The 22,753-nt window shown below is 35.9% G+C and overlaps 4 protein-coding genes and 1 pseudogene across 4 annotated transcripts; 3 read left to right on the top strand and 2 right to left on the bottom strand.

Moving 5' to 3' along the window:
* Positions 1-5,461: 5,461 nt before the first annotated feature.
* On the top strand, positions 5,462-7,720 carry LOC143604102 (uncharacterized). The gene is made up of 2 exons (XM_077080684.1): positions 5,462-5,528; positions 6,984-7,720. Exons 1-2 carry the CDS (start codon positions 5,462-5,464, stop codon positions 7,640-7,642), a joined length of 726 nt encoding a protein of 241 aa, XP_076936799.1. The 3' UTR covers positions 7,643-7,720.
* Positions 7,721-9,200: 1,480 nt separating this feature from the next.
* LOC143604107 (elongation factor 1-alpha pseudogene) lies at positions 9,201-10,082 on the bottom strand (annotated as a pseudogene).
* A 622-nt stretch (positions 10,083-10,704) lies between these two features.
* On the bottom strand, positions 10,705-11,190 carry LOC143604106 (17.9 kDa class II heat shock protein-like). The gene has a single exon (XM_077080689.1). It carries the CDS (start codon positions 11,188-11,190, stop codon positions 10,714-10,716), a length of 477 nt encoding a protein of 158 aa, XP_076936804.1. The 3' UTR covers positions 10,705-10,713.
* A 4,344-nt stretch (positions 11,191-15,534) lies between these two features.
* On the top strand, positions 15,535-16,027 carry LOC143604105 (17.9 kDa class II heat shock protein-like). The gene has a single exon (XM_077080688.1). The coding sequence runs from the start codon at positions 15,542-15,544 to the stop codon at positions 16,016-16,018; it is 477 nt and encodes a 158-aa protein (XP_076936803.1). The 5' UTR covers positions 15,535-15,541; the 3' UTR covers positions 16,019-16,027.
* Positions 16,028-19,411: 3,384 nt separating this feature from the next.
* LOC143604100 (uncharacterized) lies at positions 19,412-22,531 on the top strand. The gene is made up of 7 exons (XM_077080683.1): positions 19,412-19,535; positions 20,511-20,621; positions 20,701-20,853; positions 20,933-20,970; positions 21,053-21,148; positions 21,795-21,888; positions 21,985-22,531. Exons 1-7 carry the CDS (start codon positions 19,412-19,414, stop codon positions 22,488-22,490), a joined length of 1,122 nt encoding a protein of 373 aa, XP_076936798.1. The 3' UTR covers positions 22,491-22,531.
* The last annotated feature ends 222 nt before the right edge of the window (positions 22,532-22,753 follow it).

Genomic DNA, 22,753 nt, shown 5'->3' with positions numbered 1-22,753 from the left:
GATGCTTATTTAATGGTGGCGGGGTGATGCAGTGATGGTAACGAAGAACAAAGGTCGTGTGCAAATAGGAGCTGGTATGTTTCGTGAGATGTGAATTGAGAGAGTTTGAGTATGTTTAAGAAAAAGAAACGAATGATCATCACCATGCCGATCTATCCGGAAGTTTGTTGTAGCATATGAGAATTGAGTTTTGAATAATAACTAAACCGTCATTCTTTGTTAAATTTTATTTGTTATACTTATCTTGACTTTCCAACAAAAGTTTAAAACTAGTACATATACATATTATTTCTATTAATATAGAATTACTAAGATTATTATAAATATTATCTAACAAAACTTGGGTTATTATAATTATACCCCCCTAAAAAAAAATTTCGTCCTCAAAATTGTAAGACGGTGACACATACTTTCGGATATCACGGAAACGAAACAAACTTAAAACTTTCATAAATTCAGACATGACAATTGCAAAGTCTTGGAAACAAATATTAGGACATATAAAACAGAATTCATAAATCAAAACCATCCAAACTGAAATAGCTGACTCGTTGCCGTGATGATATTGAACGAAACTATGGGTAACCTAAAACTTGTATCGGATAATACTAGTTATTATAAACGGAAATCAAAAATTTTATTTGAACACAGAATTACATATAACATAGTGGATAACTAATAACTAAAATAAATAAATTTTGATGAGCTAAAGCCTATGACTAAATTGTGTAACTAATAACCAAAACGAAAGACAGATAACTGAAACATGTGACTTATAAGTGGAAATAAAAAGTGATAACTAATGGAATACTAAAAAAAAAAATCAAGACTTAAAACGTAAATTTTCAAAAACATATTTTGAATATTAACATGCATTTCTACACTGATATAAAAATAAATAAATATATAATAAAAGACACGTAACACTAGCAGATAATAGCGAAAACTTAAGACAATGTCGTATCTAAATATTAGAGGAACATTAAGCTGCAAAATGGATTTTAGTAGCACACATACATACCTGTAAATTCATGGTTACGTTCGCGACCATAATCATCAATTTACCTTACGAGTGTGTCCTAACGGTCCTTCCATTACACATCTTAAAGACTAAACTTATAAAAAAAAAAAATGACGTGTTGATATACTAAAAAAAAAAATGATGTCAAAATCTTGACATAAATGATACGAAACACGACCAAATATGCTAAACTTCAAACATACCAAACATAAGAGTCTTCTAACATGATAGATAAACAGAGTGTGAAACTTAACAAAATCCAAATTCGCACGAAATCAAACCCAAATAAACTGAAATACGGGGTACTAAAACGAAAACAAATACGGATAATTAAAACGGTTCATGGCTTCAATTTTCCCAGAACTAATCTTTTTGCGCAGGTCTAGCGTTTTCTCCATTATTAGCTCTAGGGTCCCGCTGAGGGCAGTCTCTGATCATGTGTCCTGCATCTTCGCATCTAAAACAACGACCTTCAGCTCGACGACAAGCACCTCCATGACGTTTCCCACACGTGCCACACAGAGGAGTATTTCGGTTTTGTTGATTAAGTGGTTGAGCTCTGGTGGGGTTATGATGTTGTTGCATATTATTCTGTGCGGTCCTATGATTCTGATTTTGATTTCCCCCATTTCGTGGCTGATTGTTGAAATTCCCATCAGTACGCTGTCTACGGTCTCGGGGTACAAGGGACTGTTCGGTTCCAACCTGAGAAGAAGATTGACCCTGATTATTTTCTCTTGGCCGCTTACGACTTTCATCAAAAGACTTCTGGCGGTGTTTCTTATCATTATCAAGGTTCTTAACCGCATCAACTATCTCATTTATGTCATTAAAACGGAGGTTCAAGATAAACTTCCTATCTCGGTCACAAATGGCCCACTGGAAATGGTTGGTCTGTTGTTCTTGCGTGCCTACAGTTGGGCCAAGAAAACTAACCAATCGACTGAAACGATTTTTAAACTCAACGATGGGCTCATCATTAGCCTGAATAATTGAAGAATATTCTCTCAAATATTCACTGCGATCAGCATCAGTGAAATACTGTTGGTAAAACAAAGTACGGAATTCATTCCAAGGAAGTGTAGCAGCATAATTGCCTCCACCACGTGCAGCTTTCAGTGTCTTCCACCATCTGTGAGCGTCATCTTCGAGCTTGTAAGTAGCTAACCGAACCTTAAACACATCTTCAACACCCAGCACTTCAAACAGTTTCTCGATGTGCGCGATCCAGTTTTCAGCTTCTACTGGAGAACTAGCAGTACTAAAGGATTTTGGCTTTTGCTTTTGAAAACGCTCAAGCCAGACATGAATACCAACAGGGGGATTGTTGCCTCCAGCGTTGTTGCCACCGGCGTTGTTGCCACCGGCGTTGTTCCCACCGGCATTGTTGCCACCGGCAATATTTTGCTGCAACTGTTGTATGATGTTAGGGACTATTTCCGCAATAGCTGCATTGACGGCGTTAGTAACAAGGGTCGCAAGAGGAGGGTCGTTTCCAGCATCATTCTCGTTTTGGCGATTCACACGTCTTCTAGGAGGCATCTGGAAGTAAGGTAGCGTATGAGCTGAAAGATAAAGATTTACGGAATACGCGGAGAACGAAAAGAGGAATCCTAACCCGACGTCTACCCATTAACTCACATGATTAATTATTTATTGTATAAGTTTTCTACAGGAAAGAGCCTGAGCTCTGATACCATAACTGTAACACCCCAACCCGGAACAGGCTAACGTGTTACTATTACAGATATCAAATCAACGCCACAATCCAAATACAACAAAAATTAATGCAACCTACGTCATATTATTAAACAAAATGAATTAACTTTTAGAAGCTTTAACTTCATTTTTATCTCTCATCACTAAATTCCCCGAATCTCGGATTACCTGAAAACAAAATAAGAAAAACAAAACAAGAAAACACGGCTGAGCCAAAAATTGCCCAGTAACGGAAAGAACAATAGTATAGGTAAGGACAGACGTAAGAGAATAAATATACGAACTTCAATTCAAACTCGAAACCAACTTTTTTTTTACCTAAACATATACTTAATAAAATTCGGATGTATGATCCGACACTTGGCCAGAACATGGTCAAACGCATGCGGAAATATATCAGAACTATAACAAAAACACCCAGAGCCAGAAACATATAACTTGTAACATATAATGTGTGACGAGTAACATATAACGTGTAACATTTAACTGAACTATAATTTAATGTGAAACATAATCCGATACACGATCGGGACGTAATCTGAATATACTCAAATTTAATCAAATGCATATACACATATCAAAACAGACCAGAAATATAGCGAAACAAAATATAATTACTAAAATACACGACGATGATGTTAAAATAAATAGGTCGTGTAATACGGAAGCACCCAGAGCCTAAACAGAGGGGTACACAGCTAGCTAGTCCATGCACCAAAGAGACGGTGTGGGTGGCGTGCACACATTGTTCCATCTCAAACAGAAGTCAGGAGTCAGGAGTCAGGAGTCGGAGCTAAGATCGATCTATACGCCTCTAAGTGGCCAAGGTACTACATGAGTACTTTCAGAGACGCCGTGAACTTTGATTACGCACTGTCACGATAAGTGCCATGTCGTTGACGCCCCAACGACAAGTCAGAAATGCTCGGGTAACAGAGTACTGAACTAAAGTCGTATAACTAAAAGATATTTAAACAGGAACATGCAATAATGAATTCAAAATATATATAACCTATTGCATGCTATAAAATTAATATAACCATATCATACGAATAAACCGAACTAGATAACAAAAATCCGCACTACGAAGTGACGGACATCGAATATAAAATGGACTAGAACCAATACTATGAGTAAACGAAAACAGAAACCGTACCTTTAAACAAAGCAAAACAGATCAAGTTGTCTTCAACTAGATTGAGAATCTACATTATAATATATAGTTCACATAAGATTTACTGAACTCATTTTATATTGTGTGATTAACCGATCGGTAGCGACAAGGCTTTTTATAAAAATATGATAATTAAACTACTAATAGTTACTAATATTAATATATAATTCTAAATGGATGACAAGAGTCCTGAATTTAACATTAACAAAATGATACTATTAGTTAGACTAAAATAATGTATGAAAATAATTTACATGGTAGAGTTCATGCTATATATATATAATATATAATATATGTATACAATTATAAATAGTCATATAAGTGTAATAATTGAATTAAGGCTCCTGAGTAAAATATAGCTTTATACGTTTTTGTTATATTGATGGTTTTATGGATCACCAATACCCTTATATGATTATATGGTGAAATCAAGTCAACATGTTCATAATTCACGTGCATGTTCTATTAACAAACATGTCAGATTGGTTTGTTTGTTTGTTTTTTTTTTTCCAACTTCTTTTTATTTCTTTACTTTATTTCTGATTAATAATATATATCTCCAATATGCAAACATGCCTCTATTAACGTTTAGAGAGTTAAAGCTTTTAAATGGCCGGAACCGTCAATCGTCACAGCCACATACGACCACAACGTATCGTAATGAATAAAACAAAGGAAGGATTGGAATTATTACCCGCACAGTGAGCTGATATGATCAGAAATCGAGGCGTTAGAGGCGGTAACACGGGGACGCTTACGACTGAGAACAAAATAGGTGTCTGGTAGTTAGCGGCCCGGTAGTGTCCGATTTGTGGTGGCGGAGGCAGTCCGCGGCGGCAGCGGAGGATGATGCTTATTTAATGGTGGCGGGGTGATGCAGTGATGGTAACGAAGAACAAAGGTCGTGTGCAAATAGGAGCTGGTATGTTTCGTGAGATGTGAATTGAGAGAGTTTGAGTATGTTTAAGAAAAAGAAACGAATGATCATCACCATGCCGATCTATCCGGAAGTTTGTTGTAGCATATGAGAATTGAGTTTTGAATAATAACTAAACCGTCATTCTTTGTTAAATTTTATTTGTTATACTTATCTTGACTTTCCAACAAAAGTTTAAAACTAGTACATATACATATTATTTCTATTAATATAGAGTTACTAAGATTATTATAAATATTATCTAACAAAACTTGGGTTATTATATTTTATCTCGTCAAACTCTCTTATTAAGTATACCTCTCTTTTTATTTGAAATGCAATATCTTTCATATATCTGAAAACCAATGAGACCAACCATAGTCTATTTACATTTGAAATGACATGTAACATGTGACAGAATGTAGCGAAAAAACTATCACATAGACATCGCTATAGAATTGAACCTGAGACCTCTCACACACACCACTAAGCACCAAACACCCAATTTGATAAACCTAAGCATCTTCAGAAAACCCTTCCACAAAACCCTAGATAAGATCTCTCTCTCAGGAAACAAGATCTCTCTCTCTGTGTTCAAGGGTGAGATCGATCGGTTCACATAATCAAAATAATGGCGAGATCGATTCTTCTTCACCTGGTTCGATCACACCATCGGACCTCCTCTAAGCTCCTCACAGGTTCCTTTCAACTTTATTTTCAATTGTTGATATGCGTAATCACACTTATATTATACTTCATTTTAGGCTTTACTTTACTTGTTGTTTTCATATTCATATGACTTAATTAGTTATCGGATTTGTAGAATTATGTAGCATTAATCGATCGAACTGGCCTGTAAATGTTTAGTGAAGTGTTCGTTAACCATTCTACAAGAAGCTCGTTTTTGTTTGTTAACTAGTTCTTCTACCCGACGCGTTGCTTTGAAATCTAGGCGTTGGTAAAATCCGAGTGTGACGACGCGAATTGGTTCAGTATCGGTTACGTTCTCGTTGGTAAAGTTTGAGCGTTGAAGCCAAAAAATTAATTCGTCAAATTAACATATAAAAAGATTAGCATATAAAAATACAAAATATTTAAAACTATGTTTATTTGGTCGGCAAACTTGGGCGGTGTAAAATACAAGCGTTGATGGTCTCTGGCACTGTGGCAATAATTCGACACGAATTCGGTCGATTTTGCTCGTTAAGATATTGGAGCTAAAAGATGAAAAAAAATATAAATATTAAGGTGGACCAGTGGCCAATTAAGATGGAAAAAAATTATAAATATTAAGGTGGACCAGTGGCCAATTAAGATGGAAAAAAATTATAAATATTAAGGTGGACCAGTGGCCAATTGGGGGGGGGGATTCATGCGTCGGATGATAAACTTGCGCGTTGGTAAAATCCGAGCGTTGTCAGTCACAGGCGTTGAGGTGGCGAGTCAACTCGAATTTGGTCGGTTTCCGTCAGATTTGTTATGGTACCGGAACTAAAACAAAAAAAATGGCATTTGGTCGGTTTTCCTTATGTTCGTTATGGAAGCAGAACTAAACAAAACACACAAAACACACACACAAAAATTCACGGACTAGTATGGTGCCGCCAAGTGGCCCAATAGGGCACTTACGGCACCAAAGTTATAAATTATATATAGTAGTAATTTAGTATTCGAATGAACATGAACATGAACCCATGTCTCGTTCATTCATTTATATTTATGTTTTATGTTCATATGTTTACGTTTGCTTATTTACCTTCGTTTGTCTAGTTTTATCAATATTTTAGGCCAACAGAATGCTGTTCATGTATTGTTCATCTGTGTTCAATTATGTTCATTCATGTAAGTCCATGAACCGTTTGTTTATACCGTTAATGAATGAACATAAACGAACACGAGCACATTCATTTTCTTAATGAACACGAACAAGAAAACGCCGTTCGTTTAATTGTCCATGTTCGGTCGTTTGTTCGGCTAAAGTTAAACAAAGGAGCATGAGCCTACTTCGTCGTGTTCGTTCGCTTCATTTACAGCCTAGCTAATCAAAGGCTTGCTAGATTTAGATTTGATTAATTATTGGATTTTTGTAGTCTGAAATATAGGTTCGCTCATCTTTCATTGATAACTGATAATCTTATCAATTTCTTCTTCAGGTTTCTATCCACACGCATCCGGAAGATGTTTGACTCAGAAAAGTCAAACCACCACTCACAACTTCCACCCTGCAAAACATCTTTCACTTCTGCCGAGAGCATATGCATCTCAATCTGCCCTTAATGAAGATAACAAGATCACCATTGGACCTCCAAAAGGTCTAGATTCGGAAAAAGGCGACAAAGATTCAGGAGTCATTTATCACGGGCCGATATCAAACACCATAAAAAAAGTCAAACTTCTTTCACTATCCACTTGCTGTCTTTCAGTATCATTAGGACCCGTTATCACCTTTATGACCTCACCCGACATGAACGTGATCTTGAAAGGTGCTGTTGCATCATCCGTTATATTTTTGAGTGCTTCAACTACTTTGGCTCTTCATTGGTTTGTGAGCCCTTACATTCATAAGCTGAGGTGGCAGCCCGGTTCAGACTCGTTTGAGGCAGATATGATGACGTGGCTAGCAACGTTTGTGACTAAAACTATTAAGTTTTCTGATATTAGGCTGCCGGAAACTAATCGACCGTTTGTGACGTTTAAGGCTAACGGTGAGTTTTATTTTGTTGATGCGGATCATTGTCATAATAAGGCGCTTTTAGCAAGATTAACACCGACTACAAAGGCAACACCTGATTCGGCTCTAAAGAACCTCTGATGTCATAAACCCGACAGAATACGGTATGGTTTAATTTCGTTTTGGATCCTTTTAGAGTGCAATGCATATGATGCTTTTCAAATAGTTCAAATATTGAACCTTTAGAAATAAATTTGGATACAAATGATGCAGCATTGTGTTGATAAGTTGACTTTTCGAAAGCGAGGTTTTATTTCTTTTGTTGTTTACTTTGTTATGTTGCTTATTAAGTCAAATTTTGGATATGTGTATTCATTTTGATTGCATTTTCTCATTTCTAACTTTTGTAATTTGAAAATAAGGGTTAGGATTATTAACATAAGAAAGTATGATGCAATACAAACATAGACTGAGATCAAACATATTGTAGCCATTTTGTACTTAAGATGGGTTCAAGTTTGAATCATTCTAGTGTTGGATAATCCTTAAGTACCGTTACAAGAATGTGTTTCGGATAAGGTTGTAATATGGTGGGATTATCAACTAATAGGTAAAGATTATAGGTGCATTTGAAAGGAATGAGATCTGTCAAAGGCTCATCTGGTGCATTCGTCCCCAGCTGATAGCTAAAGATGTAGATGAGCTTTTGTTAGATCTCGTCACGCATTCACAAGTAATCCCCCAGGCTAAACATTGTTTACATGCTCATATCATGTCTTAAGTGCATGTTTACATGGCATCATAAAAACCTAACGTTTGGTTAAAATGTAAAACCCCTTTGCAGGCGGTGCACATATAAAAACACTCTTAACATCAAGTTAACATCTTTGGAAAAGATGGTTGTAGGCCTTTTTCCTACGCAAACATTTTATATAAGGGCATTTACATATATCCCCTTCCTAAGTTTCTTTATGATATATATATATATATATATATATATATTGTTGACTACTAATTTTGCATTTTACTATTTTAGTTTGATAAAACATACAACTTGGGGTTGTGCCCCCTATCTAAAAGCTTTAATTATAATAAATAAATTTTATCTGCTTGCTGCATAAGATCTATGTATATTATGATTTAGAGGTGCACATCCAAACCGCCGGTTTGTGAATCGAAACCGATTCATAATCGAACCGAAACTGATTTTATAACTGATTCGGATGAAACCGGCTTGGAGCCGTGCCTAGCTGATGGTCCGTAATCTGCTTATAGACTTCTTCACTGAAACTGATTCGATCATTATCCCCTAAAAAACCGGCTGCAAAAAGAACTGGTTTGTGAAAAACCGATTTTGACTTTCTTTGACCAAAACCAAACCAGTTAGGGCCTAAAAACCAGTTATGTGCACCCCAAAGCAAATCAAAACAAAGAACAAACTTAATAACAAGCATCAACGCAGCATGTTAAAACCCTAAATACTCAACTAAAATCCATTATACCAAAAAAAAAACTCAAAAACATCTAGCTGCTTATTGACCCAAAACTACCTTAATGCAGCACACATTTAGGCTCGCCACCGCCTATCCAACACCCAGTTCTCCGACCAAGTATTAACCAACGACAACAAAACCAAACAAAACAAATAAAAACCATTCAACCACCAAGCATAAACCCCAACGGACCAAACCCGCACGGTTCATTTCCCAGACTTCTTAACCGCTGCCTTAGTTATCTTAGCTCCAGTCGCCTCCTTATCCACGCTCTTGATCACACCCACTGCCACTGTCTGCCTCATGTCCCGAACCGCAAACCGACCCAATGGCGGATACTCAGCAAACGTCTCCACCACCATCAGTTTAGTTGGAATCATCTTAATCATCCCTGCATCACCATTCTTTAAAAACTTGGGTTCCTTTTCAAGCTCTTTACCCGACCTCCGGTCAATCTTGGTCAACAGCTCAGCAAAACTTTACCGCAATGTGTGAGGTATGGCAATCAAGAACCGGAGCATACCCATTACCAATCTGACCTGGGTGGTTCATAATAATAACCTGTGAAGTAAAGTTGGCAGCACCCTTAGCCGGATCATCTTTCGAGTTAGACGCGACGTATCCACGTTTCAAATCTTTAACCGCAACGTTTTTAACATTGAACCCGACGTTATCTCCTGGGACAGCTTCTTGTAACGCCTCATGGTGCATTTCAACTGACTTGACTTCTGTGGTCAAACCGGATGGACCGAAGGTCACGACCATGCCTGGTTTGATGACTCCAGTTTCAACCCGGCCCACTGGGACAGTCCCGATTCCTCCAATCTTGTACACATCCTGGAGGGGAAGGCGGAGGGGCTTGTCCGAGGGTCGTTTAGGCTCGTTGATTGCATCGAGAGCCTCAAGAAGAGTCGGGCCTTTGTACCAGTCTAGATTTGTGGACCGTTCGATCATGTTATCACCTTCGAAACCCGATATCGGGACAAGCGGGATCTTGTCAGGATTGTACCCAACTTTCTTTAGATAAGATGACACTTAATGATTTCGTTGTATCTGTTCTTGGAGTACTTAGGAGTTGTAGCATCCATCTGGAACAAATGAGAGAAAAAACAAATTAAACATAATATTCAAAATTCAAAAATTAAACTAGTAATATGACCCGTATGCAGGGCTGTAAACGAACTTAACCTGACCAAACTACGTGTGCAAACATTAAGCGTTTATTAGACAAACAATTTGTGAACACATAACTTAACAGGACTTCTAGTTCGTGTTAAAACCATGTTAAAACCAAACAAAATCCTAAATTTTTTTTACTTATAATTATTTCATTAGTTGTTAAGATCTACAGGCCTTTTTAGGCTCGACCGAAGCATATAAATTCTCAAAAACGGCCCTGCTGATTTTGAACTTCAATTTGTATATATTAACCAAACTCAAGCTCAAAACATAAGCTCGAATTAAGCCGAGCTCAAACTTTAGTAATAAAGAGCCGAGGCCAAGTAAAGTAGTATAAAACTTGGTTGTAGGCAACAACTATAAAACAGGGGAATTACAAAAAGCCAGAAACCAAGAAAATGAAAATCACATTACATTACTCATATTACAATCCATTATTCGCAAACATAAGATCGATTTCTCGCATAACACTCCACATAACTCATAACATCCTACACTTTATTCAAACCATAATACCACATACTCACTCCTTCCATTCATTCAGGCAACCTGAACCTGGATCGTTTTCGGCTTTTTGGGCTCCGGTGGGGGCAATTTCTCCACGGTCACCGTAAGCACCCCATCCTGACAAACCGCATTTATCTTATCCGTGTTCGCGTTCTCTGGCAACACGAACTTCCTCATAAACTTACCGATTCTCCTCTCCATCCTCACATACTTCACTCCCTCTTTTTCTTCCTCTCTTTTCCTCTCTCCGCTTATCACCAACACGTTGTTGTCCTCCACCTGCACCTTTATCTCTCCCGATTTCAGACCCGGCATGTCGATAATAAAGACGTAGGAATTGGGGTGCTCCTTGACGTCAGCGGGCGTGGCAGCCATTGCTCTGGCGTCACGGACGTAAGCGTTGGTGGGACCGTTGGTGGTTGGCTTGTTTCCGGTGGTGGGTTCGTCGGTTAGGATGTGGTGGAGGTCGCGGAAGAAGGGACTGTCGAAACCCATCAAACTGATGTCCATTTCGAGCGTAATTGCAGACTACGATTAAGAACTGAGACCTGTTTTGATGATGATGATGATGATGATGATGATGATGATTTGAATGGTGGATTTATGGAGTTGAACCATGAACTGGTAGTTTCTGGAAGGATCAGAATATGAGAGAAAGGAGTTTCTGGAAAATACATGAAACTTCTAGCTTTTCATCCAATATACCCAGCGCCTTTTTCTAGGGTGGCATATACGTAGCAACTAGTGCTTTTTTATTTTTAATATGTAAAATGTCATATGGGGACCACATTTGTAGCAGAAGAGTTAGACTAAACCTACCTCTTCTAAACCTCTGCAGTCTGCAAGAAGAAGACTGTATGTTTTTTAATACGTCTACAAACTGTTAAAATAAATAGAAATTTAAATAAACCGAATTTTTAAACATAAAAAAGTTCTTCAAACTTAAACTTTATGCAAACCTAATGGAACAAAATATTCATTAAATCTAAACTTTCTATAAACTTTTTTCAACAAAATACTAATGATAATTGAACAATTATGCAAACTAATTAATTGAACAAAAAACTAATGATAATTCAACAAACCAACTTCTTCAAAAAAAAAAAACTAATAAAAATTCAACAATAATAGAAAAACAACTCACAAGATCTCGTAAGTCAAAACAAGTCAAACTCAAGCTCGTTTACACAAAATAAACCTAAATTGATAAACACGACAACATTATAAACTTTCAATAGCATAATCCAATACACAAATTCAAACCGATTACATCACAAATCATACAAACATAGGTAAAGTACACAAATCAACAAAATAATAATACACGGACCGGAGTTGTGGATGTGTGGCAATGGGCGGTGGAGGCGGCGGACCTACGGCAGGCGAAGGGCAGCAGAGGTATGGGGTTGTCGGTGCGGCAATGGAGCAGCGGTGGTGCGGCAGTGGAGCTGCAGCGGCGGTGCGGCGCGACAGTGGAGGTCGCCGGTGGTGGAGTTCGCGGTGGTGGAGGTTGCCAGTGGTGGAGATGGTAGGGGAGGAGATGAGGGAAGGAGAAGGTGGAATGAAATGGGGCTAGGGTTTGGAATAAGATGGAAGATGCAGAAGATGTGAAAAGAGGTCGGTCCATGTCTTCTAGGATAAGAGGGCGCAAAGACGTTTTTTAATGAAATGTTTTCAGAAAAACAAACAGTCTTCAAGCCTAAAGGTCTACGCGTGGTCTGTGCGGTAGGGATGAGATTGGGATGGTACCGGTACCGATCCCGAAATTTGGAAATTGTTGGTACTGGTACCGGTACCGAAAGGTTCGGTTCGGTACCGGTATTTCGTGAAAAATTCGGGAAATACCGGTACCGTACCGATACCGAAAACTCAAAACTTGGTACCGATGCGGTACCGATGGTACCAAATCGGTACCGAATTTGGTACCGGTACCGAGACGGTACCGGTCACCAATCGGTACCCCGGAACGAAAACGCTCATCCCTACTGCGTGGCGCAGACATAAGAGGCCAGGAAGATCTTCTGGCAAAAAACAAACACCACCTAAATCTTTAACTACATGTTTCCTCTCTTTAGACCATAAATATTACATATCTCCCTATTTTATTAAAATTAGCTTACTAAATGATCATTTTACCCTTAATGAACTAATTTGCATATATCCACTTTTTAATAATAACAATTACATATATCCCAAATTTAACTTCAAACCGAGTCGGTTTTAAACGAACATATGCAGCTTATAACAATAGCAATTATGACTTGCAGTCTCCATAAAAAAAATGTCAGGAAAAGTAGACATACTAGACAAAAAATTGACAGAAAAAGATACCCGATGTATGGACGTTATTGCGATCCAACGCTGGAAAAATGGAAACCGTCGATGTTTGTAAGTTACCGAGCAATGGAATGCCGGATGAATTGGAAGTTGATACCGTTGTTTCTGTTAGATGTTTGATTTTTCATTAGGATATTATGAATTGAAAAGGGTAAAAGGTTAATTGAATATAAGAAGAAAAAATATGTAAATAAATATTTAGCTTTGGAGTTCTATATAATAATGAAAGTTAATAAGAGAATATATGTAAAAATCTCTTTTCTAAATATTGCCACCGGTAAGCTTTAGAATAGGGAGATGACAAAATTCATAGCATTATTTTTCTTATTTTATAATTTTATTATTCAAACTTTTAATGTTTGAACCCGTTGGGTTAGGGCTGTAAACGAACCGAACGAACACGAACAAGACATTGTTCATGTTCGTTCGTTAAGAAAATAATATGTTCACGAACAGTTCACGAACACTTACCGAATGAGATTTTTTGTTCGTGTTCGTTCATTAAGGAAATTATGTGTTCACGAACGGTTCGCGAGCACAAACGAACCCAAATAAAAGTGGTAGAGCCTAAAAATTGAGACCGATGTATTAATCAATGTGAATAATGAAAGCCTGTAAACGAATCGAATGAACAAGAACAAGGGCATGTTCGTGCTCGTTCATTTGATTTTAAAAGAACACGGACACTTAATCGAACAAATATTTATGTTCATGTTCGTTTATTTAAAAAGGGACATTTGTGTTCGTTTGTTTAAAATCTAAACGAACATAATTGAACAAAGATAAACGAACAAGCATGAACAAATGTAATGAACACAAACAAATATAAACGAACTTAAATGAAAATGCTTAAATGAACACAAATTAACAAATATAAAACCTTTAAGCAGATGCATATCTAGATAATATTTAATTATTTACTATTATTACATAAATAAACAGACATAAACGAACGTTCATGAACATAAATGAACGAACGGAACATGTGTTCATGTTTGTTCATTTAATTAAACGAACACAAATTTTTTGTTCATGTTCGTTCGTTTATTAAATAAACATAAACGAACTTCCCGCCAAACAGTTCACGAATAGTTCACCGAACGTTCGGTTTATTTACAGGCCTATGTTGGGCGTAGGCAATGTTTCACCTGTGGTAGGTAGGTTCAACATCGAACGGTTGAAAATAACCGTATAATCTAGGAAATTTTATCTATAGAAGATGGAAGTTTTCAGAAATTATTTGTCTGTTGCCTTACTGGTCAGGCGTCCGTATGATGTAACGAAGAACAATACTTAAAGGTTATTAGCATATCAAGTCAAAGCTAGCTCTAGCTTGACTCGAACTTCATACCGAGCCTGACTCACATTCATTTAACTATTTTAAATATTTATCTAACTTGAATATTTTTAATCACATTTTTATAAAACACGTAAGAAGGAAAGATATCTAGATAAACCTGAGGGGTCAAAATTGTAAATATTACTTAAATTTTGAATTATAACAAGTTAAAAAGATAAATGACTAGATATGTAATTATATGAAAACATGAGATTATAAACATTTGTCCCTTAAGAAACTTGTACATTTATACAGTAATGACTTGTACATTTTAAATCGCCGATCCATTTTGAGAAAAATTTATATTGACACATCTACAAAAATAAGCTCGTTTAAATAGGTATGTTCGGATTTTTGTTAACCATATTTTTGTAAAACATATATGAAGAAAATCAAAAAGAATAAAGTTAGAGAAAAAAACAGGTAATCATGAGGGATTAAAGTTGTAACTAATTCTTAAATTTACAAAATTTAAGTAAAGCTGTGCAATTATTTTTATACAAATTAAATGAATGTGGTGATATGGGTATAAAAGACAAACATATCCCTATTTAAACATGTATCTTTTCTAAAGTTATGGACGTTTTAAACGCTTGCTATTATGATGAAATTTTATTTTAAAATAATGTTGTATGAAAAAGTTATGAACGTTTTAAAATGATTTGGGAGTTGACATGTGTGTTACATGTGAAAAGAGAAAGTCAACATAAGTTGGTTATTACCTTTATACCCTTCCCATTAATTTATTCTTTTAAATTAATCTCCACCATTTAAATATAAGATCAATAGATTAGATTCTTTATCATCCTTTTCATTTTTTTTTTCTATATATTTTAACTTTATCTTAAAATAAAATAAAGCTTTTTCTATTTTAAAATGTTGTTAAAAAAGAAAAAAAAAAACCATTTTTGTCTACATGGACGTGACAGACGTTTTTCCATTTTCTACGAAAATCATAACAAATAACTAGGAGACAAAAGAATAATCAAGAATATTATTGACCATCTAACATTCTAGACATCATCGAAACCTTCCAGAAACTACTCTCCCTTCATCCATGTTCCTTCCAGAAACTCCCACTCCAACCCTATAAATTTAACTCCTCCTCTCATCATTCTGTATCACAACAAAATCTCAATTTCAATTCCAATTCAAATTCAAATTCAAATTCACAGTTATCACAAAATGGACATCAGTTTGATGGGTTTCGACAGTCCCTTCTTCCGCGACCTCCACCACATCCTAACCGACGAACCCACCACCGGAAACAAGCCAACCACCAACGGTCCCACCAACGCTTACGTCCGTGACGCCAGAGCAATGGCTGCCACGCCCGCTGACGTCAAGGAGCACCCCAATTCCTACGTCTTTATTATCGACATGCCGGGTCTGAAATCGGGAGAGATAAAGGTGCAGGTGGAGGACAACAACGTGTTGGTGATAAGCGGAGAGAGGAAAAGAGAGGAAGAAAAAGAGGGAGTGAAGTATGTGAGGATGGAGAGGAGAATCGGTAAGTTTTTGAGGAAGTTCGTGTTGCCCGAGAACGCGAACACGGATAAGATAAATGCGGTTTGTCAGGATGGGGTGCTTACGGTGACCGTGGAGAAATTGCCCCCACCGGAGCCCAAAAAGCCGAAAACGATCCAGGTTCAGGTTGCCTGAATGAATGGAAGGAGTGAGTATGTGGTATTATGGTTTGAATAAAGTGTAGGATGTTATGAGTTATGTGGAGTGTTGTGCGAGAAATCGATCTTATGTTTGCGAATAATGGATTGTAATATGAGTAATGTAATGTGATTTTCATTTTCTTGGTTTCTGGCTTTTTGTAATTCCCCTGTTTTATAGTTGTTGCCTACAACCAAGTTTTATACTACTTTACTTGGCCTCGGCTCTTTATTACTAAAGTTTGAGCTCGGCTTAATTCGAGCTTATGTTTTGAGCTTGAGTTTGGTTAATATATACAAATTGAAGTTCAAACTCAGCAGAGCCGTTTTTGAGAATTTATATGCTTCGGTCGAGCCTAAAAAGGCCTGTAGATCTTAACAACTAATGAAATAATTATAAGTCAAAAAAATTTAGGATTTTGTTTGGTTTTAACATGGTTTTAACACGAACTAGAAGTCCTGTTAGATAACTCAAAAATCATAAATTTTCAAGATTTGAAAACAATCGGTAATCGGTATCTACTACTCGTGTGTTGTGACGGGGTTGTTGATTTGTATTAAAAACAGACATGGAGGATTTTAGCCATGAAGATTGGGGAGCCGGGAGGACGAGTTGCGGTTAAACAAATATAAATTTTACGAGTTAAACCGTTAAAATCTTTAGGTGGTGTTTGGGATTCCTTATTATACGTTTCTATCCTCATTTTGACATTTTAACTTTTAGGAAATAAGATTAAAAGGTTTTTGGTAAAACAAAAGTTCATTTGCATTTTAACTTCTTTTCAAGTGTAAAACAAGTTTTTTTTAAGTAAGACTTTCTAACTTTATGAATTTTTGGGTTTTGTGAAGAGGGGTAATACTTATTATACCATTATTAACTATACTCCTACCATCATCAATTGCGGCTCTCAACTACATTATGCTACCCCCTCATTGATCATAAAACGCCCTGCCTTCCCCCTCCCAAGGCATCTGCCACCAGCTTCTCTTATTATTCGTATGTCCCTTCCACCAGCCTCTTCCTCATCTATGTCCGTCCCTCCACCAAGTTTGTACAATTCAAATCTAAATTTGTTGATCCTCATGTAATCGGAGTTTATAAAAATGTCCTTTTTAGTCATTTTACATTGATAAGTTAAGCCAAACGCTTAAAAAAAAAACTTTTGCTTATAAGTTAATCAAAACACTTTTTTCTAAAACCCATTTTCAAAAAGTCTTGGGTTAAAAGTCATTTTTATAGAAAGTCCTTTTGGACTTAAAGAAGCAATCCCAAACACACCCTTAATGTCTTGGAAAGCTTATATAGAAAACCAAACCTTCTATGTAAACTCACACGCTATAGTAAAAATGTTGATAATATTCGAAAGCTTATGCAAAAAAGTTGAGTGTGTTGCGGCAAGACTGTCAAACCAAACAAAAACTAGATTAAAAAATGTTAAACCATCAAGCGCGTTGCAATGTGTTAACTCACAATTGAATCGGGTTTAAATTAATATAATGTATAATAATTATAATTAAAAATTCTCTTTTCCCGCAAAACACATTGCCAAACCACAACACCACCATCGCCATGCCAACGCCGAACCATTTCAGACAGCTGACGCCATGCTCCTATTGCCCCCTCCCCAAACACCTTTTTGGGTGGTGCGGTTCATTTCTCTCACCCACCACATGCAAACACACACACATGACACATATTTATTTATTCATATATTAATTAACCTACAGCGCACATGTTTAATTGTGTTAGTTAAAGTCCACACCCAATGGCCCAACGTAGCAATAAATAACATTAGACTAATATATTTTTCTATTTTTATTAGCTCACAACACATATTCTCATTTTAAATGTGTGCAAATTTACTTTCCAGAATTTTTTATATACTCCCTGTTACTTAAAAACCTCCTCTCAAACAGAGTTGTACTTGGTTTTCATGTTGAGCAGCTTTAATTCATAATCGCCAATTGTTTTACAAAATGACCATTTCAAATTCTCAATCTTAATCCGAATAATTGACCATTTTTTATGTAGAATTAACAGTGATAATACGTTAAAAATAATATTACCTTACATTTTCTAACAACATATAATCCTATTTCTTGTTTTTAAATACTCATGTAAACCATTTACACACTTCAACACTGATAAATATAATTTTAAAGTATTTTTACAAAGTAAATATATCGTATCAAAAATCTAGACAAAAGTTACATGTATGAGCTTTATCTTACATGTAATAATCGATATAAAGATATAAAATAAGAAGTTTAATAAATATATTGAAAATAATGTCCTTAAAAGTTCATTACTGAATATTTTGTAACTTTCAATTATTCGAAGAACTAATGAGTAGATTGATGATTTTATATAGTTGTTAACCATTTAAATTTCGAATATCATAATTTAATTTCAATCAACTTTGATACAATAATTAATGATTTTCTACTAATAATTATTTCATTAATAATATAATTACCATTCTTGGTCAGGATTGTTTATTCATAGTTAATATCTCATTTTAATGTCAACAAGCTGATATGAATCGGTCATTGAGAAACTTGATATTTCATGTGACCCAAGTTTAATTCCTATTCTTATTATTTAGTTTTGGCGGTGCCAGGTGATAACAGGAGACTAAACGAGCACGCGACACTCACTAGTTGGATCCCGAAGTGAGCTGGTTTTATTACACCGCACCATCGTGCCTTCAGACGAGTGTTTGTGGGCATTGGTTTTCCCCTGATGAAAAGACGGGTGTATGTGTATCCCGATATGGTGAATTTAACTAGTAGTCTATTCGAAGGATTTGCTGGCTTTTCAAAAAAATTATACACATATCTCAATTTTATTGCCATTGACATTCTGATCAAATAACATGAGAGTAATATCGTAATAGTTAAAGGCTTGAGAATGTTGAGGTCCCTATTCAAGGATTCGTTTTCTCCGTGATGGTGTTTCTAGGTGAGTCAGACTTGGAGTGTCAAAATCAGTATGGACGGTTAAGATCCCGTCTAAGAAAGACTCACTCAGGTATTGTATTCGGGTAAAAATATCTTAAATTAATTAAAATCAATAATAAGAAATGAAAATATACATATTTCCAAATATGAAAAAGTAATTAAACATTTCCCGCCTGTTACAAAGGCGTCATCTTTATTTTAATAATTTAATTATTATTTTGTTTACCAGGAGCGTCTCATCCAAACCCATTGCTTTCATATTCGTCCAAATTAAATTAATAAATCCGCGTCAATAAATTGCATTTTTGGTAATAAATTCAAATCAATTCCGATTCGATCAAAATCGTTGAAGATTCTGTTATAATATTAATCGCCGCCTCTTAAACATAAACACAATCAAATTTCAAATTCATCCAAATTCAAGGCAACAATGACGTTAGAAACCCATACTTTTGACGGAGATAATAATATGCAACTCATAGATTTTAAAGAAGAAGACGATTACTTAATCGCCTTTCCGTTTCGCGATTCTCTCGAAGATCTTCGCCTTTCAGGTGCCTTCGTGCTCTCGTAATCGGTTATTATATTGTTTTAATCAGTTTCATGATGAAGAGATGCTGTTATATAACTGCTTAATGTACTGCAAGTAAAGCAGTAGGTACATGTGTTTATGCGGTTTTCGTAGTTCTTCACTTAAAATTGGTTCTGTATTGAACGTTTTATCTGTGTGTTTGCATAAGTAAATCATAATTTTGTTTGAATTAAAGATATGGCCAAAAGTTTCAGTGGATTAGCTTTTTAGGTGATTAATCCTAAGCAATTAATGCGGAAAAATATCGGATATCCGTCGATGACCGAGATATTAGTTATCGCGGTGAGATATTGGTGGAATATCGGTAATTTTAATATCATGCAGAATTTATATATATAGCACTTTAACACTAACAATTCAGTATACTCTCCTGCTATTAACAAATTATCCTTTTGTAACCTGCAAAACACTAATAATTGTAGCAAGTAGGAACTGATTAAGACTCAAAAAGCCAACATTAAACACTAAAAGTTGAAAATTAAGACTTAAAACACTGATATCGGGAATATCAGTGAAATATTGGTCAATATCGCCGATATAATTGGTACCGATATTCTGACCGACATTTCACATGAAGACCGATAACCGAGATATCACCGAAATTGACTGCAAAGATTAATCTTTAATATATCATAATTCTGCTTAAAACCGGTTATGTATTGAACGGTTCTATATGTGTTTGGACTAAAGATTTAGGTAAAAAGATATGGCAATAAGTTTATTTTTGGCGATTAATCTTTGAATTTTCCTATAATTTTATTTCAATTTATCAAGTTTTACTTTATTCAACAAATCACTATACTCCGTGGGATTGATTAAATTTGAAATTATAAATGATAAAGGAAACATCATTCATCTGGCTAATATTTATCACAAGTAATTATCTAAAGTGTGATGATTATTTTTATTTATGTTTATGATGTAACTTGTTTTGCAGTATCATTTGATAATGTAAACGAGCGGACTAATCAGGTTCAGTCCGAGCCAAGAAGGCAAAGTTTCTTGCGTAAAAGTTTAGCTTGGGATAATGCTTTCTTCACCAGTGCAGGTGATTATCAGTTTCTGCTTCCAACATAGTTTTGTTCTTGAGACAAGTGTCATCTGAATGTTTATTTTGACACATGCAGGCGTGTTGAATCATGAAGAGCTGTTTTTGATAAATAGAGGCTTCAGGAAAGTTGAATCAAATGAGCCATTAGTTACACCACAAAAAGATGGCAAAAGTTCAAAAGCTGCAACCAACAATGGTGGTACAACATGCAGTCAATCAACTGCATTTTGTAAGTAACCTACATTTATGGCTTTAATCAACATGTTGTTAATCAAACTTGGCTTGAAAGTGTGTTTGCTTTTTTTCAGCATGCAAGAAAATGATGAATACTTGCTCTCAAAATAAGGTGTGGCATTGTTCACTTGGTGGTGTTTCAGTCATTTTGTTATAAAGTTAAAAATTGAAGCATGTTTATTAAAAAAATGTAGGTGAAATCAGTGAGAGGTTTAAAGGGCACGAGCCTGAATCTACAAGGAACAAATGGCAAGACAAAAACGAGAATAACCGACCACCAAATTATACAGGTATGCATTTAAAGATATTGTGTCCGTCTTTCAGCCCATTTGACCAAATAGAAAGAAAACATACTATCTTTCAACTCGTTTGACTAGATGTGTGTTTGATGCATTAAAAGACACATTAACTGTTTTCAGCCCGTTTGACCAATTATAGCCCGTTTGACTAGATTTGTATTTGATGCAGTAAAAGAGACTTTGACCGTCTTTCAGCCTGTTTGACCAGTTAGAAACAAAGCGAAACTGTCTTTTAACCTGTTTTGACTAAATGTGTATTTGATGCATTAAAAGACATTTTGACCATCTTCAGTGCATTTGACCGATTATAAATAAAGCATAACCATCTTTCAACCTGCTTGATTAGATGTGTATTTGAAGCATTAAAGGACACTTTAACCATCTTTCAGCCGTTTGACCAATTAGTAATGAAGCATAACCATCTTTCAACCCGTTTGACTAGATGGGTATTTAATGCATAATAGACACTTTGATCGTCTTTCAGCCCGTTTGACCAATTAGAAACAAAGCATTATCCTTCAACGCGATTGATTAGATGTGTATTTCGTGCATTAATACACACATTGACCGTCTTTCAGCCCGTTTGACCAAATTATCAACTCGTTTAACTGGATGTTTATTTGATGCATAAAAACAGGAGAATATGTCAACCCACTTGACCAACAACAATGCAGCTGCTGAAGGATCATACAGTGCTAAAACGGAAACCAAAACCCGAAAAGCTGGAACGCGTATGATTCATATTTCAAAATAATACCGAGTTGTATATCAATATTTTATATTCACTTTTCCAGTTTAACATGCCAAATTTGCTCTACATCGTGCAGCACAAGATTTGACTGTATCCAAAAGGTCTCGATCGGGAGACTTATCGGGTCTTCCAAAGTCAACATCATTTACATCCCCATCAAAGGAAAAGACCTCAAAAGTTAACCGCTCGTACGAGTCATCATCTTCTAGTGCACCTTCTTCCAAGACTTTATCAAAGTCAACCAAAAGGAAAGTCAACCCAAAAACCAAGAAACCGGTCAACCCTCCTTCGTTGTCCACGTGTTCTTCTAACACGTCTCCTGCTAGCTCGATTGATGGATGGATTTCAGAATCTTTATCTTTAACTGCCATACCAGCATTAGATTTTCGGTCTCAAAATTTTGAGGAAGGAAAGTTTGTTAGTCAAAATGCCACAAGATCCTCTATAGGAACCGGCCCGTTTTCAGGTGGGCCCAGAAGAAAGATAAAACCTTCGGGTCTTCGTATGCCATCTCCAAAGCTCGGGTTCTTTGATGAGGTTAGTGATTTGATTCGAGTTTGTTTCACTTTTAAAAACATGTAATCTTTAGAAACAAAAAAATGGGTCAAAAGTCATCTTAAGTTTATTTTTCATATATAAACTCTCCTAATCATTTTATTTAAAAAACTAGACTAAATACACTTCTGGGTCAAACCAACCTGATCCATTTAATTTACAATAGCTCGAACTCTACTTGTTTCGAGCTCCATTTTTAAAGCTTGAGCTCGGCTCATGAGTTATTCAAGCTCTCGAGCTTTGCTCGGGCTTGGATCGTTTATTTATTAATTAATTAACTTATACAATTT

Source organism: Bidens hawaiensis, unplaced genomic scaffold (assembly GCF_021521415.1).
Source record: "Bidens hawaiensis isolate Kalapana, Puna unplaced genomic scaffold, B.hawaiensis_p1.1 tig00063918_1, whole genome shotgun sequence".
Taxonomy (NCBI): Eukaryota; Viridiplantae; Streptophyta; class Magnoliopsida; order Asterales; family Asteraceae; genus Bidens; species Bidens hawaiensis.
The sequence above is the reverse complement of the archived record's forward strand: the minus strand, read 5'-3'. Positions and strand labels throughout refer to the sequence as shown.